This window comes from Lipomyces oligophaga (genome assembly GCF_038497815.1).
Source record: "Lipomyces oligophaga strain CBS 7107 unplaced genomic scaffold V1516scaffold_5, whole genome shotgun sequence".
NCBI lineage: Eukaryota > Fungi > Ascomycota > Lipomycetes > Lipomycetales > Lipomycetaceae > Lipomyces > [Lipomyces] oligophaga.
Genome location: NW_027117789.1, coordinates 1,100,218 through 1,125,720, shown reverse-complemented (window position 1 = coordinate 1,125,720; position 25,503 = coordinate 1,100,218). Strand labels below are relative to the sequence as shown.

General features: G+C 43.6%; 13 protein-coding genes and 1 non-coding gene across 14 annotated transcripts; 8 read left to right on the top strand and 6 right to left on the bottom strand.

Annotated features, from left to right (window-relative positions):
• The first annotated feature begins 89 nt into the window (after window positions 1-89).
• On the top strand, window positions 90-2,022 carry V1516DRAFT_677565 (general substrate transporter). The gene is made up of 3 exons (XM_066922605.1): window positions 90-640; window positions 688-977; window positions 1,029-2,022. Exons 1-3 carry the CDS (start codon window positions 235-237, stop codon window positions 1,998-2,000), a joined length of 1,668 nt encoding a protein of 555 aa, XP_066776986.1. The 5' UTR covers window positions 90-234; the 3' UTR covers window positions 2,001-2,022.
• A 230-nt stretch (window positions 2,023-2,252) lies between these two features.
• V1516DRAFT_691958 (ubiquitin-conjugating enzyme/RWD-like protein) lies at window positions 2,253-3,453 on the top strand. Its single transcript, XM_066923868.1, has 3 exons — window positions 2,253-2,385; window positions 2,434-2,513; window positions 2,571-3,453. Exons 1-3 carry the CDS (start codon window positions 2,359-2,361, stop codon window positions 3,244-3,246), a joined length of 783 nt encoding a protein of 260 aa, XP_066776985.1. The 5' UTR covers window positions 2,253-2,358; the 3' UTR covers window positions 3,247-3,453.
• Window positions 3,344-4,048, bottom strand: V1516DRAFT_677560 (Rhodanese-like domain-containing protein). The gene is made up of 2 exons (XM_066922604.1): window positions 3,829-4,048; window positions 3,344-3,774 (listed from the first exon to the last, which is right to left on the bottom strand). The coding sequence occupies exons 1-2, from the start codon at window positions 3,949-3,951 to the stop codon at window positions 3,475-3,477; spliced, it is 423 nt and encodes a 140-aa protein (XP_066776984.1). The 5' UTR covers window positions 3,952-4,048; the 3' UTR covers window positions 3,344-3,474.
• A 162-nt stretch (window positions 4,049-4,210) lies between these two features.
• Window positions 4,211-5,075, top strand: V1516DRAFT_677553 (uncharacterized protein). Its single transcript, XM_066922603.1, has 3 exons — window positions 4,211-4,404; window positions 4,576-4,703; window positions 4,751-5,075. The coding sequence occupies exons 1-3, from the start codon at window positions 4,354-4,356 to the stop codon at window positions 4,800-4,802; spliced, it is 231 nt and encodes a 76-aa protein (XP_066776983.1). The 5' UTR covers window positions 4,211-4,353; the 3' UTR covers window positions 4,803-5,075.
• V1516DRAFT_677548 (uncharacterized protein) lies at window positions 5,017-6,016 on the bottom strand. Its single transcript, XM_066922602.1, has 6 exons — window positions 5,945-6,016; window positions 5,827-5,856; window positions 5,615-5,771; window positions 5,391-5,531; window positions 5,245-5,340; window positions 5,017-5,186 (listed from the first exon to the last, which is right to left on the bottom strand). The coding sequence occupies exons 2-6, from the start codon at window positions 5,839-5,841 to the stop codon at window positions 5,158-5,160; spliced, it is 438 nt and encodes a 145-aa protein (XP_066776982.1). The 5' UTR covers window positions 5,842-5,856; window positions 5,945-6,016; the 3' UTR covers window positions 5,017-5,157.
• Window positions 6,017-6,849: 833 nt separating this feature from the next.
• Window positions 6,850-6,923, top strand: V1516DRAFT_t51. Its single transcript has one exon. It is a non-coding gene; the product is annotated as a tRNA-Ile (tRNA).
• A 1,009-nt stretch (window positions 6,924-7,932) lies between these two features.
• On the top strand, window positions 7,933-10,062 carry V1516DRAFT_435993 (uncharacterized protein). Its single transcript, XM_066919033.1, has 3 exons — window positions 7,933-8,371; window positions 8,442-8,671; window positions 8,722-10,062. Exons 1-3 carry the CDS (start codon window positions 8,335-8,337, stop codon window positions 9,988-9,990), a joined length of 1,536 nt encoding a protein of 511 aa, XP_066776981.1. The 5' UTR covers window positions 7,933-8,334; the 3' UTR covers window positions 9,991-10,062.
• V1516DRAFT_436001 (major facilitator superfamily domain-containing protein) lies at window positions 10,063-12,516 on the bottom strand. Its single transcript, XM_066919034.1, has 2 exons — window positions 12,192-12,516; window positions 10,063-12,131 (listed from the first exon to the last, which is right to left on the bottom strand). Exons 1-2 carry the CDS (start codon window positions 12,223-12,225, stop codon window positions 10,135-10,137), a joined length of 2,031 nt encoding a protein of 676 aa, XP_066776980.1. The 5' UTR covers window positions 12,226-12,516; the 3' UTR covers window positions 10,063-10,134.
• A 186-nt stretch (window positions 12,517-12,702) lies between these two features.
• V1516DRAFT_677536 (rab-GTPase-TBC domain-containing protein) lies at window positions 12,703-14,291 on the top strand. The gene has a single exon (XM_066922601.1). It carries the CDS (start codon window positions 12,819-12,821, stop codon window positions 14,148-14,150), a length of 1,332 nt encoding a protein of 443 aa, XP_066776979.1. The 5' UTR covers window positions 12,703-12,818; the 3' UTR covers window positions 14,151-14,291.
• Window positions 14,240-15,707, bottom strand: V1516DRAFT_677535 (P-loop containing nucleoside triphosphate hydrolase protein). The gene has a single exon (XM_066922600.1). The coding sequence runs from the start codon at window positions 15,626-15,628 to the stop codon at window positions 14,366-14,368; it is 1,263 nt and encodes a 420-aa protein (XP_066776978.1). The 5' UTR covers window positions 15,629-15,707; the 3' UTR covers window positions 14,240-14,365.
• A 14-nt stretch (window positions 15,708-15,721) lies between these two features.
• On the bottom strand, window positions 15,722-18,579 carry V1516DRAFT_435184 (kinase-like domain-containing protein). The gene is made up of 2 exons (XM_066919031.1): window positions 18,071-18,579; window positions 15,722-18,017 (listed from the first exon to the last, which is right to left on the bottom strand). The coding sequence occupies exons 1-2, from the start codon at window positions 18,374-18,376 to the stop codon at window positions 15,951-15,953; spliced, it is 2,373 nt and encodes a 790-aa protein (XP_066776977.1). The 5' UTR covers window positions 18,377-18,579; the 3' UTR covers window positions 15,722-15,950.
• On the top strand, window positions 18,380-20,155 carry V1516DRAFT_677531 (uncharacterized protein). Its single transcript, XM_066922599.1, has 4 exons — window positions 18,380-18,576; window positions 18,630-19,002; window positions 19,051-19,159; window positions 19,214-20,155. Exons 2-4 carry the CDS (start codon window positions 18,695-18,697, stop codon window positions 20,087-20,089), a joined length of 1,293 nt encoding a protein of 430 aa, XP_066776976.1. The 5' UTR covers window positions 18,380-18,576; window positions 18,630-18,694; the 3' UTR covers window positions 20,090-20,155.
• Window positions 19,939-23,513, bottom strand: V1516DRAFT_712774 (rab-GTPase-TBC domain-containing protein). The gene is made up of 2 exons (XM_066924294.1): window positions 22,534-23,513; window positions 19,939-22,481 (listed from the first exon to the last, which is right to left on the bottom strand). Exons 1-2 carry the CDS (start codon window positions 23,254-23,256, stop codon window positions 20,175-20,177), a joined length of 3,030 nt encoding a protein of 1,009 aa, XP_066776975.1. The 5' UTR covers window positions 23,257-23,513; the 3' UTR covers window positions 19,939-20,174.
• A 545-nt stretch (window positions 23,514-24,058) lies between these two features.
• On the top strand, window positions 24,059-24,715 carry V1516DRAFT_625613 (protein bir1; the record flags this gene model as incomplete). The annotated part of the gene is made up of 3 exons (XM_066919712.1): window positions 24,059-24,187; window positions 24,236-24,520; window positions 24,566-24,715. The coding sequence occupies 3 exons, from the start codon at window positions 24,059-24,061 to the stop codon at window positions 24,713-24,715; spliced, it is 564 nt and encodes a 187-aa protein (XP_066776974.1).
• Window positions 24,716-25,503: the final 788 nt, after the last annotated feature.

The following is a 25,503-nucleotide window of genomic DNA, read 5'->3' as shown; positions in this document are numbered from 1 at the left end:
GAGTGCGGCTCACACGCGCTCATGTTTTGATACCATTCTAGTGGGACGCCGCGGGCTCTTTAATGGACTTGTCCAAATTAGGAGATCACTAAACAGCTTTCAGACTGAATCATAATATTATAATCTACTTAAATTAGAGAGTGGTCATTTCTCTGTTCTTCCATTCCATATTCATGATTGCAATATTCTCGTTCCATTTGTTCCATTTGTTCCATTTCGTTCAGGGTTATCAGAATGAAGTTACCAGACCGGATTGACCCTGAAAGTATTCCTAGACCACCACCAGGAGGGATTCCTGAATGTGAACCAAATTATCCAGGAGGATTTCGGGGACTCTTTAAATCTCGCATTATTCTTGGATGGGCGATATTTGCCAGCATAGGTAGTTTTCTGTTTGGCTATGACCAAGCTGTATTTTCAGGAGTCTTGGTTTTACACGGCTTTCAGCATCAATTTCCTCGCATCGCTGGCAGCACCCAACTCCAGGGATGGGCTGTATCCGTTTTACAAATTGGCGCTCTCATTGGAGCATTTGTCAATAGCCCCATTGCAGATAAAATATCTCGTCGATACAGTATTAGCATTGCCTGCGTAATCTACTTGATTGGAACCACTCTTCAAGGAGTTGCCCTGAACGAGAGTAGGTCAGGTGTAAATTGATCCCAGACAGCTCCTAACGGCCTTTAGTCATGCTTCTTATCGGCCGAATTCTGAGTGGCTTCAGTATTGGTCAACTCAGTATGGCGGTTCCTCTCTGGATTGGAGAAATCGCACCGTTGAATATCCGCGGCTCAGCTCTTGGTCTCCATCAGTTGGCAATCGCGATTGGTATTATGACCGCTTTCTGGATCAATTACGGAGTACAGTATGTTCATAATGACCAATCCACATTACTGGAAGCAGCTTGGCGCATGCCTCTTCTGATTCGCGCTCTTCCTTGCTTGGTTTTGTTAACTGGAAGTGTGTGGTTTATGCCAGTAAGTCATTGTTTTTAGAATCGAGGACATTAGCACTAATATATTCTGTAGTTCTCGCCTCGTTGGTTGATCAAAGTCCGCCGTTCTAGAGAAGCTCTTGATACTATAGCAAGATTGAGAAACTGGTATATTGATGGTAGCGAGGCAAACAACGAATATTCCCAAATCAAAGCAAGTGCTGTGGCAGAGGAGGAAATGATGTTAAAGAAATTCCCAAACGCTAAGACACACTTTCAACGTAGCATCAAGCTGTACCGAGAAATGTTCACTCAGCGACATCTACTTAGGCGAGTAATTGTCGCTTGTGGACTACAGGTATTTCAGCAGTTGAGTGGCATCAACGCCATCGTCTCCTATGCGCCTCAACTATTTTTATCCCTTAAATTAGGGAACACTTCTGTATCTTTGTTAGTTACAGCAATGATTGGTATTGTCAATGTGTTGTCTACATTATTCGCTATTTCTGCAGTGGATAGATTCGGTCGTAGACCGGTACTCATTATTGGTGCCACGGGAATGACCATCTGTCACTTGGTCATTGCAAGCTTGTACGCCTATTATGAAAGTAAATGGGCGAGCAATCCAGCTGCTGGATGGACGACCGTGATCTTTGTCTGGCTATTCGTTGTGAATTTCGCCTATTCGGCTGGATGCATCAGCTGGATTTATCCATCCGAAATCTTCCCACTTGGTGTCCGATCTCAGGCTATGGGTGTAGCCGTTGCTGCTAATTGGGCGTCTAATTTCCTGATTGGCTTGTTCACGCCGGTGTTACTTGCGAAAATCCGCTATGGCACCTTCTTCTTGTTTGCTGGATGTACACTGGCCCTCTTAATTTGGGTCTCAGTTTCGTTACCAGAAACAAAAGGTGTGTCGATCGAAGATATGGATAAACTTTGGGGAGCTCCTTCGAACGAAAGCTTCGACGAAGAAGTCAAACAAGAATGCCATGTCTCAGAAGCAGAAGACAAAGAAGAAGTTGAGACTGCAGCCAGTTCGATCGTAGTAGGCCCCAAAAAATAATCAGGGGATTACTGAATAAATGTAGCCTTTTCTGTATTGTAAATTAAGTTTGTGATTATCAATATTGTACTTGTACTGAATAGTGTTGCATTCAGATATATAATTAATTGCCGTAGAGTGCCTTCGGAAAGATTCTCTTCCAATCTGCAGTCTGTTCTGGTTGACTTTGGCCAAGCACGTGCAGGGTTAGGCTGAAGCGAGTGTAAGATAGAAGGAGCTCAAGGGTGTGCGACCTCACTAATGTTTGAATGGAATACTTTTATCTTAAAAATTCAAAGCCCTACGATCTTTTCTTTTGAGCTTGTTTTAACTGTACTGGACGGTTCTTATTTGTTATCGAGCAGTTGCTTTTCATAAAATGGCAACTCGAGCGGCCCATAAAAGAGTATGCTGATTTGTATTATTGCCAGACAGATTCTGACATGTTCTACAGCTAGTGAGAGATTATAAGCAAATAGAGGAGAGTCCACCGCCATATATTGTTGCGCATCCCAGCGAGAAGAATATATTGATGTAAGTTTATTGGATCGTTTTAATGATATTTGTAGATCGACATTAATGCATTTCTAGATGGCATTACGTTATTACGGGACCTCCAGAGACGCCATACGAAGGAGGACAGTATCACGGAACATTGACCTTTCCGAGCGATTTTCCTTTCCGACCGCCTTCAATAAGGATGATTACACCTTCAGGTAGATTTCAAACTAATACTCGCCTCTGTTTATCGATGTCGGATTTTCATCCGGATACTTGGACCACATCGTGGTCCGTCAGCACAATTTTAGTCGGCTTATTAAGTTTCATGACTTCCGACGAGCTTACGACTGGCGGACTAAATACCCCAGCTCCAGAAAGGCGGAGGCTTGCAGAGATGTCTAAAGAATGGAATGCACTTCATAGTCCTCGATTTGCAGAGCAGTTCCCCGACCTTGTAGAGAAGAATTTAGCAGAAGTCGCTGCACAGAAGAAACTAGCTGCTGCAAAGATTGCTAATCAAAGAGTGACTTCTCGCGGTCAAAATTGTACTTCATTAGACGGGTCTAACGAATTTTCGAATGGCCCTAATGGCACGGCTAGAAGCACTGATGGTGCAGTTACAGCGAACGGTTCAAATGCGGGCGAAGGTGGGAAGGAGTCTGGCGATGAGGCAAATCGAAATTGGATGCGCTCACATAAAGTAATGTGTGTGCTAGTAGTATTATTTGCTTGGTTGGTAGTATCTCGGATATCATCGAGCATATAATGTGAGAAATTGTAGAAGCGTGCTTTGGAGGATAAAAATTTATGCATAGGTAGGAGCTTGATAGTCGGGAGGTTTTAAAGGTATCGACAGGAAAAGATCTATTAGATTTTAGTGTATTATGGAGTTCTATTTAGTTGACTGGAAATATAACTGTACATTGGGTTTGGCCATTCTCTCTGCAAATCAACAGTTAGGATGGTAAATTGATCAAAGGAATGTAACTAGAGGTTATCGCCATATTGTAGGGTCATAATCAGCCGTCAGTCGTTCATCATCTCCAAAATCTTGCTGCCACTCGGTGAATCCCCCCTTCAGAACATAGATTTCTTGTTGCGGTTTCTCCGAATTTTGTAAGTCGCCTGTCATTTCTAGATAACGAGTATACATTGCAGCAGCAGTAGGCCCACGTTGCTGCGATAAAGCACAGTGGAATATCACAGCTGGATGCTGCTCAACTTCTTTCTGGAGGTATGGTAGATTAGAGGCAAAAGAAGAAGATGGGTGGTGCAGTGCGCTCACAATATGGCCCTAAACAGAAGCATGTTAGAGATTAGACCTGGAAAGACGCGCATCTGAACCTACGCCTATGAAGTCATCATCGCGAACATCTACAATGGCAAACGAAGAAGGCCGTGTAGCTGAACTCTGTGGAGCCGAAAGCATCCACGAGCTAAGCGTGTGTTTGTCAATGACCTTTACTGGCATTCGCACCTAGAATCAATAGATCGAGCTAATTTCACTATCCAGGTTGGACAGTGCTAAATGAGAAGCGGCTTCCAGAAGGCTAGGAAAATAAGTCTCATTAAGTCATGCCTATAGTCATGTGATATAACCTAACATCGGACAAGTTTGGACCAACCACAGTGCAGCAGCAGTGAGCCGGCAGTCTACGGGTGCAATCGACATTCTACTCGAACCAAGTGTTCTAAAACAGGTTTTTCTTCTCATCGACAATCCATTTTGTTGCTTTTAATTGGGTAAGCTGCTATTACATCAGAGTGATGTTATCTTCATTGATTAATTGGAGGGGCATTTATTCTGCTATTTCCTTTGGTTTGTACTAATGATCGTCATCCATTTAGATTCATTTCAGATTATATAGATACAATGGCTGGACAGATTTACCACATAGCAGGTCGTGCATTCAAGCCTCATCAGGTATGTTTTATCTGATTGTGTCATTTTGCTTGAGTGCCAGCGTATACGAGTTTGAATGTAGATCAATTGCAAGTGCAATGTCTGTCGCTCGGACTCACCCTTTCCATTGATCATTATGACATGACATTGTTTCTCTAATGGATATGCTATCTAACACTTATTGACTGACAGCTTGCTATTGCTACTCTTTCATTAGGAGCTTTTGTTGCGGTTGCTGCAACTTCTGGCAAGAAGCCTGAGGAGGCTACCACACTCCCCCCGATCAATGCTTCCAGCCCTGAGGAAGAGGACTTTGTTAAGTATGTTTTTGTTAACGGGTAGTGATGGAGTACTAACTTTGAGTTAGGACTTTCCTTAAGTCGCTTGACGCCGAAGAGCCCAAACCTGCTGCTCATTGAATCGAATTTGTTGAATAGACCTATACTTTCTGGAATTGGCAACCTGAGGATCGTCATCCAAAATTCTTCTGATCTGATTCTAGCTAATCTCATAACACTAGTTGGTTTAATAGAGTTGGATAAGAATTATGCCTAGTATGTTGTAGACTGCTTCCGCGTATATCTTATTTTTGTCTCAGAGATTTCTCCGATTCTCTACTACGTCACTGTTGTCTAGAGGCTTTAACATTATACTCGTGTATTAAACAACGAAAACAAACCGATACATAAACCATTTAATACCTATTACAACATGGTAAACATTCCAAAAGTCACCAAGATAGCTTCCGTGTTTGAGGCTACTTGTATGAAATTGCTAATTAGCAAGGATCATACGCACGAAATCTGTTCAAATTAATGTTGGAGCTGTCTCATAAGTAAATTCAAAGTGTGATAATCATACCTGTGTAGTTTACGTTACCATCTTTGGTAACATTAACGCTTTTGAGAAGCTCGTCAACTTCGTCATTAGAGAGCTTCTCTCCGAGTGATGTGAGAACTACATTTATATTAAAAATAGTCATTTGTATGTGCAACAATCTAACTTACTGTAACGCAATTCGCCAACACCAATGAAGCCAGATTTATCCTTATCGAAAACTTGGAATCCTCTGACGTAATCTTCTGGCTCTCCAGGAGCACGGAATCCATCTGGTCTGTTAAGGACTTGCAAGAAAGTATCAAAGTCAACTATCAAACGTCAGTTTAAAAAATTGCGACAATAAAATTTTAATTCAGATTATAGACGGAGACATCTGATATCTCGTACTTACAATCTCCGCCAACCGATTCTTCAAGTTCCTCAATCTCAGCTAACGTGGGATTCTGACCACAGGCCCGTAACAGATCTCCAAGAGCCTGGAGGGAGACCTTTCCAGTTCCGCGCTTGTCAAAAAGTGCAAATGCATTTTGATAAGCTTTTGTGGATGCCTAGTTCATTAGCAAAATGCTTACTAAATTATATCTAGGCATATGGGTAACATACAGACTTCGACGACATTTCGCTCGATATTGACTAACGATCCTTTGTTAATACAGTTCGGCGATAAATCCGGTGATCTATAATATAAAATTATAAAGAAACCAAGATAATATAAACTAACCTCGTACAAGTTTTTGTAAAAATAGCCGCAAATTTTATGTATAAATCAGTTTCTGCGTGAAAGATTCTAAAACTGTGTAACTAAAGAGTAAATAAATGTAAACAAACAATGCTTAGACGCTACCGTAACTATGACCCTAAACCTGAAATACTTCACCGCGGCGCGTATACAATCACTTTGACGCGTCCTGCACTCTCTAAGGAGACTTGGAATTATACAAAAGGATAGATATGGGTCGATAACTGAAATATTGTATGGTGTAATGCCACGAATCGATATCTCTGAGGTGGTCGATTTATAAATGAATGTATTTCTTTATCTATCTTAATCGCGATGGTTTCATATAGTGGTACCATTGAGTGCAGCTATATATAATGCAATAACATGTTTTCGACTAGGAACTTGGAAATATCATTTCTCATTAATTCGTAACTTATTGTCCTCTAATCTAGCGACTATTTGTTTCACTTTTCATCAACTATTTTATTCATATGTGGCTGACTGCGCGTCAATATCTTATCCACCAATCGCCCCCTTTGGTCTAGGTACCTTTAGCAACGTTCATATGAAACTAAAGATTACTCGCATGAGAATTTGAAGATTTCTCAATTATTTTACTTCATGAGAGTAGAATGCCAACCGAGCCCAAGATCGATCTTTTCAATAAAACTAGTCTTCCAAGACAATATGATTTTGCTGGCTCTTTGACAACCACCAAAGACAGTTTCCCTTAGTTTTACAAGCATCATTCCAAAGTTTTTGATGTATTTTGAAAGTTCGAGAAAATAAATGTTCTGAGGTATTATCATTGCGTCACAAAAAAATATTTATTCTGTAAACAACATTTTACTGAAACAAATTCACTGAAGATTATGTAGATTCTAAAATTGCTTCAATTCGTAATTGGTCTTATGGCCCAGTTGGTTAAGGCATGGTGCTAATAACGCCAGGATCCGCGGTTCGATCCCGCGTAAGACCAGCTCCAATTACTATTTTTTTTTCCATAGAATTCTCAATTTTTGCTTGCTATATAATCGCATTACATGATATTACTCCTGAATTTTGCTGGAGCATTCATTGATCACGAGGTTCTTTCCATTCTATTGGTTCTGTTTTTGAACAAATACGAGTTTTATTTGCGCTGAGCTTACTCTGTGTTGACATGGAGTCACATTATAATTGTCATAGTAGTTTAGAATACTGTGATCGGCAGCCTTGAACAATAATTTAGGCTTCCAATATAATTCCAACTAGAGTTACAATTGCTTGATATACTAAGGGATCTATCAGGGTGGCCTGAAAGAATGATCAACTTCCGTAGTACACTAACGTTAAGTACGAAGAAAGGTCGAAAAGTCTAGCACAGAGAGGCATCGATAAACATATGCTTTCTGTATAGTTCGCTATTCTATCATCCAATACTAGCCTTGAAAACAGAAGACCCTTTGCGACTGGCGGTGATGAAGACCCACAGAACTAGTGAGGTAATTCTTTAGAACCAAGGAAAGCTTGGATTGATGGAACAAGATGATATTGATAAGGTAGCAATAACTTCTATTCCACAAAACAACCCACGCTAGAATCATGATAGTAAACTTAGGTGATATATAAACCGAATTCAGGTTGAGACCTCAAAAGTACTACATTCTATCGGATATATGATAAGAAAATAAAATTAGTTACAGAGGAAAGTCGAAAACGCATACGAAGATTCGGCAAGCCTGGCGATCTAGAAGGCTGTTGGCGGCGGATCGATAAGCAGATAAGATGCATGAGAAAGCTAATCAGGACGAACTGACTTTAAATAGTGAAATAAATCACATACAGACATCAACAGACCAATGTACCAAAATATACAAATTCTATCGGGTTGGTAGGTCCTCTGTTAACTTAAAATACATTCGTCTCTGTTGAAACTTTCTTACAGTTTCTCGCTTCCTTGTTGTCTCTTGTCTGAGCAACTCTCGGGCCCATTATGAAGACAGTGCACGAGCCAAGGAGGTTGATATTTCGGGGTTTGATTGCAAGCATTCAAAAAGCGACTACCAGAATGATAGACCGCGCCGTAGATCAGACAACTATGTATTACAATTGCTAGTGACAAGCCTATAAAATCAGAGTAGAAACAATAAAGGCGATGGCCAATCAAAGGAATCTGGGACTGGGCAGAAGCTTCGGTGGTTGAGGCGTCGTGCACGCGATATCAACGAAATTCGACGAGTCATCCTCTCATTCGAACTATGGCCAAAAGAGCACGCAAGGGAATTGTAGCCTAAAGTATAATATACCTGGCGATATCCGGTGGTCTGCTTTTATATATTCCTCTATCCACTAAACTGTCTACTGCTGCCTTGTTTTGTTCTCAGAAAAGTTTATTCTCTAACTGCATTATGACATTCGGTGCAATTAAGCGAGTAGCCGTCATTGGTATGTTATATTTAAATCCGAACGCATGTAAATGCTGGAAACATGTGTATTAACTGCAAAACACTTCTAGGCGCTGGTGCAAGCGGTATAATAGCTGCAAAGGCATTTTTAGAAGAGAAAAGTTTTACCGAAATCAAAGTGTTTGAACGCAATGGCTATGTCGGTGGTCTTTGGAATTATAGCAGCGATGTCGATGCGGAAATTCAGGTACCATCTACAAATCCTCACAAGTCGTTCCAGCCGAGCCTGAAAGACCATGAAGAGAAACCGTTTTGGCCCTCTCCTGCCTATGATTCTTTGGTATGGAATAATTATATGCTTACAAGTGAGGCAGTTTTGACCCGCGCTAGATTACCAACGTTCCGGGATACCTCATGATGTATACGCCTCTATCTCCCAAAGAAGACCGACCATTTTTCATTCATCGATCCGACGTCGTTGATTACATAGTATCATACGCAAAAGACATTGAAGATCTGATTGAGTTTAATACGAATGTCGTCGACGTTCACAAGAGGGACGGAGAATGGGTCGTCTCGTTTCAAAAGTACGAGGGAACAGCTCCGGGACCAATCGAAACGGAAACTTTCGACGCTATAGCAGTAGCACCTGGGTATTTCAACATTCCATTTACTCCTGAAGTGAAAGGCATGAAGGAGTTTAATACACAATTTCCCGGTCGCATTACCCACGCCAAAACATTCAGACGTGCGGATGAGTTTAAAGACAAGATTGTACTAGTAGTTGGGAACGCGGCCAGCGGAACTGATATTGCAAATCAACTGGTACATGTAACAGGCAAAAAAGTATACAAATCAGCACGAAGCGAGTCGACTGCTCCTGGACGTCCGTATGGCGAAATTATTGATGTCGGAGTTATTGAGGAGTTTAGGCCGGACGGATCGATTCTGGTCGCTGGAGGAACTGTGCTTGACGACGTCGATGCAGTTATCTACGCTACAGGCTACCTAAGAAGTCTACCGTTTATGAGTGACTTAAACAAAACAGACAAGCCTCTCATAACCAATGGAATTTATGTTCACCATCTCTATCTACATTTCATATATATTCCTGACCCTACTATTGTCATTCTTGGTACTCCTAGATTCGTACTACCCTTTAGAGTATCCCAAGCCCAAGCCTGTTACATAGCTCGTGTGTGGTCCGGCAGATTGAAGCTTCCTCCGACTCCCATTATGGAGAACTTCGTATCGAGGCGATTCAAGGCTGTCGGGGATTCTTATCAATTCCATGATCTGGCAGCGCCGTTGGAAGATGCCGACTTCTGTGATTGGATATCAGAACTATGTCGCCTTGCGCCTGGGGACTACGGCATGTTTCCTCGACCATGGCCAATCGAAGAACGAGAAGCACGAAAAAATATCGGCAAGCTAAGGATTGCATTTGCGGAATATTATGACGAACATGGCGTTTATCCCTCTTCAATAGAACAGATCAGATTAGCCTTGAAAGATGAACTTGAACCAGTGGATACTGATCCAAACTTCGAATCGTTCGGAAAAGTCATCCGCGGAGACGAGTATTCCCAAGAGGATATTTTACAAGCTGAGCAGGAATTAGCGGAGACGAACGCATCATCAGGTAATAAATTTGACTAGATCTTGGAGTAAAAAACAAGTGAGCCGCAGTATGGGGAACTTTTAGATATGGTTATAGATTATTATAAGTAGACTAGTAATCATACAACCTGTACTAGTAGTAGTAGATTGGCAGCCAAATCAGTCAGTTGTTTCCAGCTAATATCAATTCAAAGTGTCGCTGCTAGAGCGTGGAGTGTCACCAACTGACTTTGTGATCGAAACTGAATCCTCACTAGACTCTTCAGGAATGACAGAATGTGATGCAGTATCAGGGCGTCTGAACGGATCCACCAGCTCTGGATGTGCGGTTGAATCTAATCTACGTAATTCGATTGCTGCTTCTCCATTTTCCCTTAGAATCTTTTTCTCCTGTTCGTTCGTCTCCTTGTCAAGTTTTCGACGAAGCTTAGCTTTCTTCCGTGCATCGTGACGTTCTTTACGCTCGTCCATACGCTTATCGTTCCAGGCCCGAATAGACTCTCCTTTGTAATATACCACCAGGGGGAATACTGTGCCAATTCCGATAGCACAGAAGGCCAGCATTGTATTTCCCCAGCCATAGCCCATAGCAGTATACATTTGGCTTGCAAACAATGGCATTGCAAATCCAAATAATGAACGAAAAGTTGTCGCTGCAGCAGTAGAAGACGCAGCGTATTTTGGGTTCATGTCAATCAAATATGATTGGATACATTGGAACACGGAAATCAATGCTATGCCAAATAGTCCAGCCCCAATAAGAGGCATAATCCAAAACAATTTCTTTTCCGCCGACCAGCCATACCAAATCAAACCAATGGGCATACAAACGGCACCAATGGCCACAGCTGGAAGACGAAACTCCGGTTTCGACACGTTATTGTTTCGTTCCACAAGTTTGCGATAAATGCGCTGCGAAGTAGGAGTAACAGTCAAGAGCCCAATAATAAAACCTATTCCTGGACCGATATACAAAAGTCCGCAAATACTGATGCTGTAGTGGTATTCAGTTCGAAACACTGAAGTAAACGTGACTAACAACAGATAGAGGAACCCATATGTAAAAGCCATATAAAGTCCAAGACCAAAGACGATTGGGTTTGTAAACAGCATAGTAATTGGTCGAGTAATTGACGTAAGAATCCTATCTGACAGTGACTCACCCGTAATCGCAAAAACAGTATGAAGAGAACGATTTCCCGACTCCTTACGTAAAATGGCCGCCTTCCGCTCCAAGAGAATCGGAGCATACGTTTCTTTGATCATAATGAGTCCAATCATCCAGACAACGCCAGTGACGATAGTCAAGATCCAAAAGACCCAGCGCCATGATAGATATTGACTAATAAAGCCAGAGATAACAGGTGCAACAATAGGACCTAAAGTCGGACCGACTGAAAACAAACCAATGGCTGCAGTGCGTTCATTGTCATTCCAGATATCGGCAACACAACCAGCTCCAATTGCGAGAGGCCCTGCACCACCACAGCCGGCCAAAAAACGGAATATGAGGATCTGTGATAAAGACTGAGACAACGCGCAAGCAAGATTAAAGACGAATAAGAAAAAAATGGCAACAGTTAGTACAATGCGGCGACCGTACAGCTCAGACAGCGGAGCAAGAACAAGAGGCATGATTGCCCAGGCCAATACAAAGATCGAAACTATAAGAGAAGCAAGAGTAGTATTTGTGATATTAAATTGCAGGGCAATTGACGATAAAGCAGGTGAAAGGATGGATGAGGAGAACGGACCGAGAAATGTGTAGAGAGAGACAGCAATGGTAGCTCTCCATTTCTTCGCCCGGGGCCAATTTCGAGGATTGGCTGGATCATCGGCACCTTCCCAGGTGACGAGTTCTGGATCAACAGCAAGAAGACTGCTGCCATCAGCTGGCGTGGAAAGTTCACCTTCATCCTTAGTCAGATCAGGATAGAGAGTCAGAACGGTCTCGTATGTCTTGAGACGTTCAAGCTGAATAAGATCCTCTGGGATATCTCCATAGAGATCTTTGACAGAGAGGCCTGTAGCAACAGGAGTGAGCGCAGTGGAAGGTCTTCGTGAAATTGCACCAGCTGTGTTTACCCGTCGAAATGAGGGTCGTCTTGTATACGACTCAGCAGTCGGAATCGCCGACGAGGACTCTGCAGGTGTTTGTTGCCAATCAACGGGTGAAGGAGCTGAGCTTGATGAGACACTAGAAATTCGAGAACGCGCACGGGTCAAAGGTGGTGCCTTGCCTGTTGAGGCGCTTGCTCGACGAGGAACTGACATTAGTTATAGAAGAGAGTAGTAAAGGAGGTTGACGACAGTTCGACAGCTTGTCTTTATTGTCTGTTCTCGTCTTTGGTTGCTTGATTCTTTTTTTTGGTGATTCCTTACTAGCCAAATAGCACTGGAATCTACAAATTCAATAGATGTCTGCACTGAAAGCTACTCTATATAGTCCTCTTGCAGCCTCTTGCAGTTTTCTCGCGCAGATCAGCGTTTTCTAGTCGTACTTAGGCGCACATTTGCTTCTTCTCCGAGCGACTGCTTCGTATCCGACCGAGCACAATCGTCAACGTCTCCGAGCTTGCGACGCCTCACGATTGTTTGCGGGGCTGATCACAGATCAAAGTGTCTTGTATCATAATCACGTGATACGAAGACATAATAGTGATCACGTGAATGCGGCGAGGTGATCCAAGACCCAAGATTCAAACGCGCGTAGGAAGCAAGAAACTGGCTGGCGGGCTGAGACTGTTCTTACTCGTGGAAATTTTTGGCGGCGGATATCTAGATTCCGGACGATCTTGGTGAAGATATTAGAAAATTTTTTGGTCGTACGAGAATCTAGTGTTCTGTTTGTTTTCAATTGCGCTCTTATGGGCGCCTCCGCAACTGTGCACCCTGGCCAGAAGGCTGGGGAACAAGTTCCCGCGAGGGTTAGCGGAGATCATCAGCAGCATTCAATTAACCATAACTCAAAGACCGCAAACGCAGTTGACGATACAGTTGATAAGAAGGCTTCTAGCAAATCGCGTGCGTCTCAATTGTTTTTGTCGACCAGCATTGCGAAGACGTTATTAGAGAAGTACAACTCAGCTTCACCGAACACTGCTGCAGACGGGAATGGTGTGGATCCGAGCACTGTTGATCGGTATGGCTTCATCAAGAGCAAAAAAAATCAGCATTCGTACAATCTTACTTCAGATACCAAACGAACTCCTCTGTTGCGTCGTGTTGCGCATCCGACAGATGTTGTCGTTCGAGCTCCATCTGCGTTAACGCCTTCGCGGCCCCTTTCCGTAGAGCGCGAAACGCGTCGCCAGGCAAAATGGCAAGCAATGGCTAAAGCTGAGTCGACCTCACCTGGATCCACTGTTTACTCCTTCCAGATCGATAACACTCTCATATCACGCACCTACAAAGGAATTCCCGACGCCTGGAGATCAGCTGCTTGGTATTCTTCAATTACTTATTCCGCTAGAAAGGAGAAAAACTTTGTCACGGACGAACAACTACTCAGTCGCTACGACGAGCTTCTTACTACCGACTCTTCTGCAGATAACCAGATCGACTTGGATGTTCCCCGAACAATTGCAGGCCATGTACTGTTTTCCGCTAGATATAGTGGCGGACAGAGGCTCCTATTCAGAGTGCTCCATGCATTCTCTTTAACTCGAGAGGATGTTGGTTACGTACAAGGTATGGCACCTTTAGCTGCGACTCTACTTTGCTATTATGACGAACGAACAGCATATATAATGATGTGCCGCCTTTTTTCTGTGCGACATTTCGACATCCTTTATGCGCCTGGTTTTGGAGGTTTGTTCGACGCCTTTGAAGTCTTCAAGACTGCTCTCGAGGCTCGTCCGGCTGGTCGCAAAATCTTGAATTTGGGTATTGATCCAATGCTGTTTGCCACCAAGTGGTATCTTACTCTTTTTCATTATGCCTTACAGTTTCCTATGCAACTTCGCATTTGGGATGTATTCTTTCTGGGTCCTCCTAATGGTGACTCCTCTGTCGCTGCTACTTTTAATATTCTTCATGCCACTGCTTTGGCTATCGTCGATGTCTTTTCCGCTACAGTTCTCTCACTTGACTTTGAGCATTCTCTTACTCTACTGAGCACGATAGTCGACGTGAAAAATCCTGATTTGTTTATGCGCGTTGTGAAACAAGAGTATAATGGTCTTTCTAATGTATTATAATGCTTTGCCTGTTCTGACATCATCATCTTTTACCACTCAAACTAATTTGTTTTCCTTTACAAAGCTTCTAGGCTTTCTACTACGTTTAATATGAATCTCATTATGCATTTAGAAAATTTCCTTATCTCCTAACTCAAAGACAGACTCTTTATCCTCGCTACATCATTGTACATATCAAAACAAGTCAGAAGGCATGATGCCACTTAATTGTCTATTCATTTGTAGAATTCAAACTTATCTACATCGCTAGATGTCTTAACTTGAGAATTATAGGCCTCCTCTAAATCAGAGTTTAACACAACATATCGATTCTTGCGAACTGCCCGTAGTCCAGCTTCCTGCATGATAGCAGCGATAATGGCACCTGAAAGAGGATCATTCCGCACGATCAGTGAATCTAAGTCAACTTCAGGAGCAAGTGACATCTTGGCAGCAATGGTCGAAAAAATCAATCTTCGTTCTCTTCGATCTCTTAAAGAGGGGAACTCAATCTTACGATCAAGTCTCCCGGGTCTCAGCAAGGCTGGATCAAGTGTATCAGCTCGGTTGGTAGCCATGATAACCTTTACGTTACTGGACTGGTCAAATCCATCCATCTGATTCAGCAGTTCAAGCAGAATGCGCTGAACTTCACGATCTGCGCCGGTCTGCGCATCAAATCGCTTGGTTGCAATTGCGTCGATCTCATCAATGAAAATAATAGCGGGCGAGTTTTCTCGGGCAAGTCGAAAAACATCACGAACCATTCGAGGACCTTCGCCGAGATATTTTTGAACAAATTCAGACCCGACCACTCGGATGAAAGATGCCGTGGTACTGTTTGCGACTGCCTTCACAAGCATTGTCTTACCAGTACCAGGAGGACCATAGAGTAGAACGCCACGAGGCGGATCAATACCAATCTGCTTATACAGTTCAAAATGTGTCAATGGAAGCTCAACAGCTTCTCTAATTTCTTGCTTCTGCATGTCCAGACCGCCAACATCTGCGTAAGAAACATCCGGTTTCTCGTCAGCACCGAGCATAGCAATCGATGAATCAGCCTCGGGCGGTAGAATGTCCACGAGCGAGTTGGAATGTCGATGAAGAGCAACACTGCTAGATGGTTTCAACAGCTCGCGGTCAAGGGTGGATAGAATGCGAACAACATAGTTTGATCCGGTCGTCGAACCAACAATACCAGTATGCGTATCAATCGGCTCCAGAAACTGACCAATGACTAGCGGAACAGACTGGATTCGCTTTACTTCTTCCTGCGCGCGCATAAGCTCTCGCTTGAGATTGCGCTGTTCATCCTTAATGTACTCTTCCTGAAGATTGATGTATTCCAGATCACGCTCCAGCTTTTTAAGTCGACTGTAAGGATCTATCGACATGATCATAGGCTTTGTAGCCGGCGAAGTTGACACCGCAATGTCGGTGACGAGCGCCTTTTTCGGAGCGATCTTACTCTCTGTTATAATACCTAGCTCTTCCATTTTGTGACTTCGCAAGATCGGACGTTAATATTCGACGGTTCAGCGACAAATAAGACGGTAGATTTATATAGATTGAGATAAAACCTCAACACTATTCGACTCTGTCTGTTCGCCGCCACAGCTGTCTATGAGTGCAACTAGTCACGTGCCAATACACTACGTTGCTGGGGTTTCCACGCTTGCTGAAGCAATATTCTACAGTGCTCTAACAGAGGAAATCTGTATTATCATATATAAAACCAACCTTACAATGCTTCAGAGAATAAAACAAAATAGCGAAATACAAAGGAAATGATTTCGGTAAGCTTCACGTTTTAGAATTCTAGCGGGCGTGTACAGCGCGTGAGTGTAGACTATGACTGGATCCAGACTGATCACTGTTACTGGTGGGCCCTTCATCAGCCTCTTCCCGTTGTCGCTTCTTGGACAAAACGTCGATTTCTTTTCCTGACGGCCAATTAGTAAAATCTTTTAATTTTCCGTCTTTGTCCGCTATTTTGATTCTCGACTTCTTCGTAGTTATTTTCCCGTTAGGGCGACGCGGGTGAAGATACTGCTTCGGACGGCGCAGTTCGACTTGAAAGGTTAACTTCTCATTTTTGTTTGTCTCTCGGAACATGTCAATGACATCACCATTTTCAAGCTCAACCTCATTTCCCTGACCAATCCTCCTTCCGTTGACACTGCAGCCGTTCAGAGAAAAGTCGCATAGCAGCATGCGATACTTTGCATCTGCATTCGGACTATAACTAGTAGTCGAGCCTTTGGTATCATTAACCTTGTAATGCAAAATACAGCAATGAATCTTCGACGCTCGAATGTCATTCAATTCTATATCACAGTTCGGCGCTCTTCCAAACCAAGATATCTCTGCTGTAATCACTTGATCCTTGTAAGGAATGCTTTCCTCCATTGTCCGCAAAAGCATCCACATAGATGGTGGAACTTCTGCCTCCGGAACTATACTATCATCACCATCCTCTTCATCATTTCCATTGTTCAAATCCGAAGCTGGCTGCTGACTAGGAATGAAGTCGCGAACCCCATCATGATATTCGTGGGCAACTGCCAGTGAAGATTCGTCTTTTTCGTCACTCTCTATAATCATAGATGTCATTGGCAGTTGACTACCTGACTGGACAAGTATTGCTCCTGTATAAAGAGGCTGTTCTAATGATAGATCCGCCGTCGCTTTCTGGATCTCATTAGGGATATTCGCGGCAGATGTAAAATCTTCCAAAGATTGAGCTACGGGATTATGAACCAGCTGACTAAGTCCCTCATTTATAGGCATTAACCACCTCAGCAGCATAGCTGATTTTGCAGTAGGTCGAAGGCTAGGATCCACTTCAATCAAAGCCCGAATAAAGTCACATGCGTCAGAAGATAGCGAGGAATGCTTCAGTAAATCAGTATTATACTTCCCAGTCATGATTTCTGTACATAAACCTCCTTGTGTACTTGCAGGAAAGGGCAAATAAGTAGTTAGAAGAACATATATAACACATCCCAAGCTCCACATATCTACCGCACTAGAATACGACTGTTTATCTCGTGGCTGCTGAGATAAGCGAGCTGCTTTTGCAGATTCCCGAGTTCGAATGACTTCTGGTGCTAAATAGGCCAATGTTCCGCAAAATGTTTTTAGAACAGTTCCTGAATCTGCAATCTTCGCTAGACCAAAGTCCGCAACCTTGATCTCGACCAGCTCCGGCGTCTGCTTGCCAGCTCGAACAAGCATAATATTATCTGGTTTGATGTCTCGATGTGAAATTCCTAAACTATGTACGTAGGCCAGCGCCTGCAGCGTCTGCTTAACAATCACTCTGGTCAAGTCTTCCGTTAGAGCACCATACAGCTCGATATAGTCCATTAAATCTCCGCCGGCAGCATAGTCCATGACCAAGCTAATCGTTGACTTGTCTTCATAGTAATCTTGTAGGCGAACAATGTTCTTATGATCGAGCGACTGTAAAATCGAAATTTCTCTCGCAACGGTGAGTCCTGCCATAATGCGTTTCCGAGGAATTCTCTTAACAGCGAATATTTCACCCGATGTCCGATCTATTGCTTTGAAGACAGCTGCAAAGGCACCCTTTCCTAATATCTCTCCAATGTCGTATTTTCCATGGATTCCTTCTTCTCCTCCAATTGCAGTCGAAGTTCCGGAACGTCTAGAGTTCATATTCAAATAAGCGGAACCCATTCTGAACAGAAACCGAATTTCGTCCGTAGGAACACCCATAGCTACTCCTATTTCGTCTCCATGTGTAAGAACACATGATCTACCTTTCGGTAATCGCTGTTGGTTAAGAAACGTTCCGTTCGTAGATAGATCCTCAATCAACACAATTGGAGGGTCATTAGGATGGTCTTGAACAGGACCTCGCTTAGAGCCAATCAGTAAAACAAGACAAGTATCACAGACTGCTAGATACTTACCGTCCATATTCTGAAATGTCTATTGGAGACTCTTTTAACGTTTCCTAGCTGCCCATCACAAGTATTATGTCGACCAAAGATCCACTCTTGCTTAAATCTTATAGCGTGTTCTTCGTCCTTTCGCTTGAGATCCTCCGATACTTCGACTTCACTAGCCGGCTCCTCTATCATTCGCAAGTCCATGCTTTGAGCATTTTTGGTTAAGCATGTGAGTGTGCAGAGAAGAGTTGGATCTGCTGCTGTGCTAATTGATTCTGCAATCTTGACTTCTGGTGCCGTTGAAGGCTGGGTAGGCGTATCATCCATAGCAATCTGCAAAAAGCTGAAACCTTCCGCAATCACACGGAATGTAATATCAACAGCAATACTAGGCAGCTAGTCAACTCTAATAGCAGTTCCCGTTCATGTGTACTGGATGCTTCCCAGTCGTATTGTTTACGCGATGGGCGACTGTCTTAGAGCGGCGCGCCGTTCGACTACAGAACGCGTCTTTTCTACTGCCTCATGTAAGCCAGTTCCTGTCTTTGGTCGTAGCACTGACTAAAAAGGTGTAAAATAGCTCTGACGGGCCTAATTATTGCGAATACTGAGCGACTAAATGGATAACTGAACAAGAGATGAACTATGCTAGGTTCCTATACTTCTCCAGTGAATTCATCATTGACCTCAGCAGCTTCTTCATCTCCTGTTTTGCTATCACCTGCTACAAGACAGCAAAACACAGATCCTCCTGTGATTCTTGATATTGGTGCACGAGGCATCAGAGCTGGAATTGCTGGGCATTCTTCACCTCTTGTTGATTTACCACTAGCAAAGGATCCTCGTGGCCGCATCAAGACTTCCGTGATATGGCCGCTAGATCTGACAGATAGCCAGGCGGAGTTGAAGATCAGAGACCATTTATTTGTTTTATTACAAGAAATTTATTACAGGTGTGTCAAATCATTTCTTACAGAAAAGCATGATAGTGATAAATTTAGGTGCCTTCTTCTTGATGGACGAACACGAAAAGTGGTCATTCTCGAAAATCCCCGAATGTCTCTCGTAATCAAGCGTGCCATAGCCTTTGTCCTATTCAATAACTTCCAGGTAAACAAACATTAGGCATGCTAATTTCTTTGATTTCTCTCTTACGTACTCTAGGCTATTTCAGCAACTTTTTTTTTGTCTCCTCTGGCAACCACGATCGCTGCTGGTTCAAATTCTGCGTTGGTTGTGGACATTGGCTGGCATGAGACCACAGTGACGCCCATACTTTATCATAAGCCTTTGATTCCTGGTATTGTATCGACACAGAGAGGCTCATCTTACCTACATTCATTAGTTCATAAGGCGCTGCAAGAAGCTATCTCCGACAAAGTATCTGTGCAGGCTGTAGATGACTTTGTGTCCTCATCTCTATTCATGACACCACTCTCCTCCCCGATTCCAGCGGACAGTGCATTTACAGCTGTATTAGACGGGGTCACGCATTATGTTTCGTCCCTAATGACTCGCTATCAACCTGTATTTTCATGTTTTTTTGCTCGGGCACAGGATGGATTTGATGACTTTGATTCTATACCCCTTCCAGAGTTAATTTTATCTTCAATGCGTCGGCTTGGTCCTGATGCTCGCGCTAGGTTATCCGGACGAATCGTAGTCACCGGAGCGGCAGCGGCTATCCCTGGCCTACGTCTGAGCATTCTAGATTCTCTGAAATCTGCGCTGCCATCTTCAGAGCCAACGAACTCCAGAAGCTCTATACCGATATTTAGACCAGAAGACTCTGTTAGCATGTCTTTAATTGATTCACTGGGTTCTTGGGTAGGCGCTAGCTTATATATCACTGCCGAGCGTGACTATAATCTGCGTCGAACTGCAAAATCCACTTCATTACGTTCACGATCGACTGGAACGTCTTCCGCAGCTACATTTCGTATTCCGGGAGAAATTGAGCGCGATAGATTTCTAACCGATGAGGAATATTCATATTACCTTTACGACTGGACCCAACCTACATCCACGAACAAAACATAACCGGCAGACAATTCTATTAATAGCAAAACCAAAAATTCAAAGTCAGGAATCGCCCAGTAAAAATCATAGCCTGTATAAAAAATTTTTATCTTGCCCAGCCAAATTTTTTTGACCAGCCTGCTGGATTAGCGGTGTGTTCGCTTGCGGAAGGTGCATGCTGAAATCGACCTGAATTGCTCAGTCGACGTGACGTAACTCGCGGCGGTGGAACGACAGGAGGGCGTTCTCGTGTCGAATTTTTAGCGTATTCTGCAAGGTCAGATGTATCAACAATCATAGAACGTTTAAGCTTCTCCAGTTTATTCCGCATTTCATCGCATTCAGATCGAGCTACTGCTTCAGATGTTTTTGCCTTAACAAGCTCTTGCCGCAAAGACTCGCAAGACTCACATCCGCTAGATATTTGTCGACGCCGTTCAATGTGCAAGCTATCTGAAGTCTGAGGCATGGATGCACTTCTAGGAACAAGGCTAGGCGAGAGTAATGAATTTTTCATTTGCTCTTCCTGTTGGACAGCCAAAGCTTCGACCTGCAAAGCCACAGCAACATCATCTGAAGCAAAAAGAGAACTGCTACGTTTGCCAAAAGAAACAGATAAAGACCTGGCTCCTTGATTATGGCGTGCAAGTCGTAGCTCACGAAGGCCAGCGCTGGACGCACGAGCTGGTGGAACTGGCGGCGGAAGCGGAGGTGCCACCACTGATTCTGGTGAAGTCGGATCGTAGTACTCAAACTCTTCAGCGCTTTCAGCGAAAGTTGGTGGAACAACAGCAGCAACATTCTGTCGTTGACGAACTTCATACAATGTTCTCTCTAACTTTGATCGCTCATTTTGCAATTCTTGGCAACGATTCCGGACTTCGAAAAGACGGTCCTTCATATCACGTACTTCAACACACTTGGAATCAAGATCACGCTTCAAAAATTGAACTCTCTCTCTTTCAAAATCAGCTTCTTCTCTAGCGATTTCGACTTGCTTGACCATATTATCATATGCATAGATATGCGCGGAGGTGTTTTTGTCCACCATTAGCTCTTCACGAAGAGTATTAGACATATTAACTAGGCTGAGTGCATTTTGACTTTCCGTGCCATCTAGCATTGCCGGTGTCTGAGTCAAAAAATCGACAAACCTCGACCTGTCTTCGATTCGCTGTTCTTTTTCTGCTTGGAACTGTTCACTCAACGATGCATTTTGCCTCTGCAAAGATCCAAGAGCAACAACAAGATCTTCGATTTGCTGGTGTAGATCTACAGTATTGGATGCTTGGCGAACCAGACTCGCAGTTTCACTATTTTGACCACTTCCACTTTTGAAGAATTGCGCTCCAGAATTTTCATCTCCATCGATAGAGTTTGATGTAGAAGCAATCGAAGACCGAGAATTAGTCCGTCGTAGCCGAGCTCCATTGGAAGTCAAACCTGAAGCAACAGAACCTATAGAGGTTGTTTGCGGTGAACTATAGCTATTCCAAATCCGGCCGATGAAGCGAGATGCCACTTGATGAAGTTCGGAAGTTTGATTTGCTAATCTTGTGGGTGAATTATCCTCAGCGTTAGACGTTTGAGACACGCCTGATGTAGAAAATCGAGCTGCAGTCGTTTGCGCATAATATTGTCTCTCAAGTTCAGACAAAACTTCCTTCGTTGCGACTGAGGTCAATGACATTGCATTTACAATCAGTCTATCTTCATTGTCTTCATATATTTTCCACAAGTTGCGTCCAAGAAAAAAAGACATCACCTCGTCTTCCTCGTTTAGCTGAAGTAATTGCTCTTCATTATCCTTCATAAGAGAAAGAGAAACGCGTATCAAAGTTTCAATCGCTCCTTCGGCAAATAAAACATCATATATACGAAGTAAAATATTAAGTGGACAGGTGACTGCGAAAAATGATAAAAACCACTGTGTAGCATAAATTGACTGCACTCCCAAATCAGCCAAGTGCTTTGAGATCTGTGGAAATGTTTTCTCTAACAGATTCGTAAATTGGAATATACGTAAATGTAGCCCTCCCATATCAGCAGTGAACATTGTTCGCAAATCATACTCATCCATAAGTCGTACAAGGACACAGAAGGCTGACCGCTCGTCCATGTGCATAAGAAGAGGTCCTACAATGAAAGCGAGGCCCTGGCAATAGCCAACTTGCATATCGTAGAGAGAAAAAGCGCGGAGAACCTGGCCCAGCATTTGTTGACCGTGGCCTCCCCGTTCACGGAACATTGGTACTTCTGGAAATGTTCTGTGCAGGTCCCGCAAAATCACCTTGTCGTACGGGGATGACTCTGCTATGAGGGTATTGAATAATGATTGCAAAGTAGGGTCTGCTGCTCCAGACATGCTTTGCCATACTACTCCGCGAAGCGATGGGGGAACACCTTCTTTGATCTAGAAATAAATAAGTAAGAATATATCTAAGAAAATTCCAATGAGTAAGAACCTTTTTGGAAAGAAGGCATGGCAACTTAGCGGTCGTTCGAGGATAATCTGTGATCAAAGCAGCCCAAAATTGGAGATCAGTAACGATAGGCGAGGTTGATTTGGAAGTGTGCATAGCAGGAAAATCCGCAGCCTCAATTAATTTGTCCAATTGCTCAACAGAAACCAACAGAGATCGACGGCCAGGAAAGTTTGATAACCGTGAACTTTTTCGGCCTTTATCGAATCTTGAATTTGCCCTCTCAAGTCTGGCAAGAAGAAAAGATATGTTTATATCATCGTCTGCCGTATTACGCATCTGTACTGCTTCGGATTCTTCGAGTAAGCTCCAGTCCACTGATTGTCTATTAGGTTTGTGCTCCTTGCTTTGTGCACCGCTCCCTGAGGTAAGAATTGCTTGATCTGGATGCGATTTGCTTGCAGATATAAGAAGTTCAAGAGGCTGCCGAGTATCAACTACAGTGACAGGAATAAGATCTGCATCATATGAATCCGGATCAATATCGATATCAGTATGTGGTAGTGATGCAGGGAGGCTCGAGCAGTCTGAAAGCGAAGAATGGGCGGTAGACGAGCTGTGCGACGATGGCTCTGATTCAGAATCAGTGGATGGAAGCTGCTCGGGTGACATCTCAGTATGCACTGGAGGCTGTTCTATGGGAATCTCCGGAGAGAAAGCACTGATGGAAATCCTAGTGGGTTCCTCCGTAGCCAGTTGAGCCATCTCAATGTAAGATAGTCCGTTATGAGTGGGAGTATGAAAACGAGATTATCATGAGCGAACAAATTGATATCTGGTCAGTCGGCCGATTCGTCAAAGTACTATTATCACAACTAGATCGCAACACGGTAACGATATTGCCAAAATTTCCGCAGATTAACAAAAAAAATCACTTTTCAGCGACGATCTCAAGGAAGTGGAATGAATTTGTAACAAAGACCAGGAGAACTTACGCTGGGAATGGCGACGGGGCGCGCGTTCACAGTTTCGCGCGATTTCACAACGCACGACGCTTCAGGATCTAAATCGTAATTGTTATGTGTTTAAGACTTTAAAGGTTGTACAATTCCGCGTTTGCGCTGATCTGCGGCGCTAGAAGGGGCGCATTCCCCTTGTCCAGGTGCCCCCTCCGCAAGTAACAGCTGTATAGGAGAACCTAGCTTAGTAACAGTCAAAACTCATTTTTCAAAAGGAGATTTACGCGAAGTAGAAGATCTTGAGAACTGCAAGAAGTTTCCTGATGCTTAATCCGAAAATGGATAAGTTTGTCCAGCTCATCCCTCAAGGGAGCTCCAACCTGTTTCAACGCGTCTGCCCCGCGTCCAAGACCCTTGTCATGTGATTATGTTTATTTCGCAGTAAGTTGCCGTGGCAACTGCTACGTTGTTTGCACGCCGCAGGCCGTTTTATCCTTGCAGGCATCTAGTGTACTGATTTTAATGTCGCTGGAAATATAGACATAGCTCGAAGAACAGATTCATTCAATTTGATCGGATCCGATTTCCCTCCTGTGAAGCTTCAAATAATGACAGCCGCGAGAGCTTTAATTGCTTTCGATGATCGAGTCGCGTCTTTCAGAGCACACCGAGCGAACAATGGATCTCGTCGCACCCAGACTAAAGCCTGGCCTCACTCAAAGCCTAGTGCGATTCAGGTACGATTCTACTCATAAATTCTGGAAAAATTCTTATGGAATGATTAGATGGCAAAGGCTGGGTTTGTTTTCACTCCGTCTGCTAAAGCTCCCGACAACGTGACTTGTTTTCTGTGCGACAAAAGTCTTGATAGCTGGTCTCGCTCTGACGATCCCTTTGCCGAGCATCTCTCTCATTCTTCAGACTGCCCATGGGCGTTAGTACATTCTGACTGGAGAGCTGATCTTAATCACAATCCAGATAGTACAGAGATGTTCAATGCCCGGCTAGATACTTTCGAATCATGGTGGCCACATGATGGAAAACGCGGCTGGGTTCCAACAAGCGCTGCGGTAGGTGATTGAGTTCCAACTTTGACTATACACTAAATAGTCTAGATGAGTCGCGCTGGCTTTTATTATAATCCCAGTCGGGCAGGCGATGATTTTGCCGCTTGCATGTACTGCGGCATTGTTCTTGATGGATGGGAACCAAAGGACGATCCTATGTATGTTGTCCTGATCAGAATACAATTAGTTAAAATCTAACACACATGCAAGCGAGGAGCACAGACGCCGAGGTGCAAACTGCTTTTTCTTTGCTCATGGACATCAGAATCCTCTTCAAGTGAAGAAGCGCAATTCCAAAGCACGGTCATCTTCATTAGCAAAGGATTCAAATCGCAAACGTTCTAGTTCGGTCTCAGTCGCGGACGATTCGGAGAACGAAGAGCCTAAGCCAAAAAGGCGTCTCAATAAACGCAATAGTCGGGCTCAAATACGCACGATAGCTGAGAATTTGTCGGATGCAATGGCTGGATCAGCAAGCCGAACTTCAGCCCGCGCTACCATCTCGAAAGCTGCGGTCCCTACAATCGCTTCCGACTCGGTTTTGGAAGTTCGTAATCCTCAGCGCGGTACTGGCAGAACAATGCGAGGACCTCGTCCGCTAGTTGATCAACCAGTATTCAAATCACCGCATACAGAGCCTGCCACCGAATTGGAACTGGCACCGTTATCATCGCAATCAAGTTTAGCTCCCTCTCAAGCAAATATTTCACAGAAATCTTCACCTTTATCTGATTCATCTCAAACAAAGAGCCTTGAAAGTTCTGTAAAAGAGTCAACAACGGAATCGGATGATGATTTGGATGAGTTTATAGCTAGCTACTCTGCGAACGATGAGTCTCAGACTAACTCAACCACTGTCGGGTCTGAGTCACCCACAGTGAAGCCTGCAAGATCTCCTGATAATTCGATGCAGAGCGGCAGAGTATTGCGATCTGGAAATGTTACAGCTTCCTTTTCAAATATTCCGACCGGGAGTGCACATAGAG

Coding starts and splice junctions, on each gene's coding strand:
- V1516DRAFT_677565 (XM_066922605.1), top strand. CDS start 235: ATGAAGTTACCAGACCGGATTGACCCTGAAAGTATTCCTAGACCACCA. Junction 641..687: donor AGGAGTTGCCCTGAACGAGA/GTAGGTCAGGTG, acceptor AACGGCCTTTAG/TCATGCTTCTTATCGGCCGA. Junction 978..1,028: donor GAAGTGTGTGGTTTATGCCA/GTAAGTCATTGT, acceptor TATATTCTGTAG/TTCTCGCCTCGTTGGTTGAT.
- V1516DRAFT_691958 (XM_066923868.1), top strand. CDS start 2,359: ATGGCAACTCGAGCGGCCCATAAAAGA. Junction 2,386..2,433: donor CTCGAGCGGCCCATAAAAGA/GTATGCTGATTT, acceptor CATGTTCTACAG/CTAGTGAGAGATTATAAGCA. Junction 2,514..2,570: donor AGCGAGAAGAATATATTGAT/GTAAGTTTATTG, acceptor ATGCATTTCTAG/ATGGCATTACGTTATTACGG.
- V1516DRAFT_677560 (XM_066922604.1), bottom strand. CDS start 3,951: ATGCCAGTAAAGGTCATTGACAAACACACGCTTAGCTCGTGGATGCTT. Junction 3,775..3,828: donor GCGATGATGACTTCATAGGC/GTAGGTTCAGAT, acceptor GCTTCTGTTTAG/GGCCATATTGTGAGCGCACT.
- V1516DRAFT_677553 (XM_066922603.1), top strand. CDS start 4,354: ATGGCTGGACAGATTTACCACATAGCAGGTCGTGCATTCAAGCCTCAT. Junction 4,405..4,575: donor GTGCATTCAAGCCTCATCAG/GTATGTTTTATC, acceptor ATTGACTGACAG/CTTGCTATTGCTACTCTTTC. Junction 4,704..4,750: donor GAGGAAGAGGACTTTGTTAA/GTATGTTTTTGT, acceptor ACTTTGAGTTAG/GACTTTCCTTAAGTCGCTTG.
- V1516DRAFT_677548 (XM_066922602.1), bottom strand. Junction 5,341..5,390: donor TGTTGGCGAATTGCGTTACA/GTAAGTTAGATT, acceptor ATATAAATGTAG/TTCTCACATCACTCGGAGAG. Junction 5,187..5,244: donor TGGTAACGTAAACTACACAG/GTATGATTATCA, acceptor TAATTTGAACAG/ATTTCGTGCGTATGATCCTT.
- V1516DRAFT_435993 (XM_066919033.1), top strand. CDS start 8,335: ATGACATTCGGTGCAATTAAGCGAGTAGCCGTCATTG. Junction 8,372..8,441: donor TAAGCGAGTAGCCGTCATTG/GTATGTTATATT, acceptor AAACACTTCTAG/GCGCTGGTGCAAGCGGTATA. Junction 8,672..8,721: donor CTCCTGCCTATGATTCTTTG/GTATGGAATAAT, acceptor GACCCGCGCTAG/ATTACCAACGTTCCGGGATA.
- V1516DRAFT_436001 (XM_066919034.1), bottom strand. CDS start 12,225: ATGTCAGTTCCTCGTCGAGCAAGCGCCTCAACAG. Junction 12,132..12,191: donor TCGAGCAAGCGCCTCAACAG/GCAAGGCACCAC, acceptor CATCAAGCTCAG/CTCCTTCACCCGTTGATTGG.
- V1516DRAFT_677536 (XM_066922601.1), top strand. CDS start 12,819: ATGGGCGCCTCCGCAACTGTGCACCCTGGCCAGAAGGCTGGGGAACAA.
- V1516DRAFT_677535 (XM_066922600.1), bottom strand. CDS start 15,628: ATGGAAGAGCTAGGTATTATAACAGAGAGTAAGATCGCTCCGAAAAAG.
- V1516DRAFT_435184 (XM_066919031.1), bottom strand. CDS start 18,376: ATGGATGATACGCCTACCCAGCCTTCAACGGCACCAGAAGTCAAGATT. Junction 18,018..18,070: donor GACATTTCAGAATATGGACG/GTAAGTATCTAG, acceptor ATTGGCTCTAAG/CGAGGTCCTGTTCAAGACCA.
- V1516DRAFT_677531 (XM_066922599.1), top strand. CDS start 18,695: ATGCTAGGTTCCTATACTTCTCCAGTGAATTCATCATTGACCTCAGCA. Junction 19,003..19,050: donor TTACAAGAAATTTATTACAG/GTGTGTCAAATC, acceptor TGATAAATTTAG/GTGCCTTCTTCTTGATGGAC. Junction 19,160..19,213: donor TCCTATTCAATAACTTCCAG/GTAAACAAACAT, acceptor TACGTACTCTAG/GCTATTTCAGCAACTTTTTT.
- V1516DRAFT_712774 (XM_066924294.1), bottom strand. CDS start 23,256: ATGGCTCAACTGGCTACGGAGGAACCCACTAGGATTTCCATCAGTGCT. Junction 22,482..22,533: donor CATGCCTTCTTTCCAAAAAG/GTTCTTACTCAT, acceptor ATTTATTTCTAG/ATCAAAGAAGGTGTTCCCCC.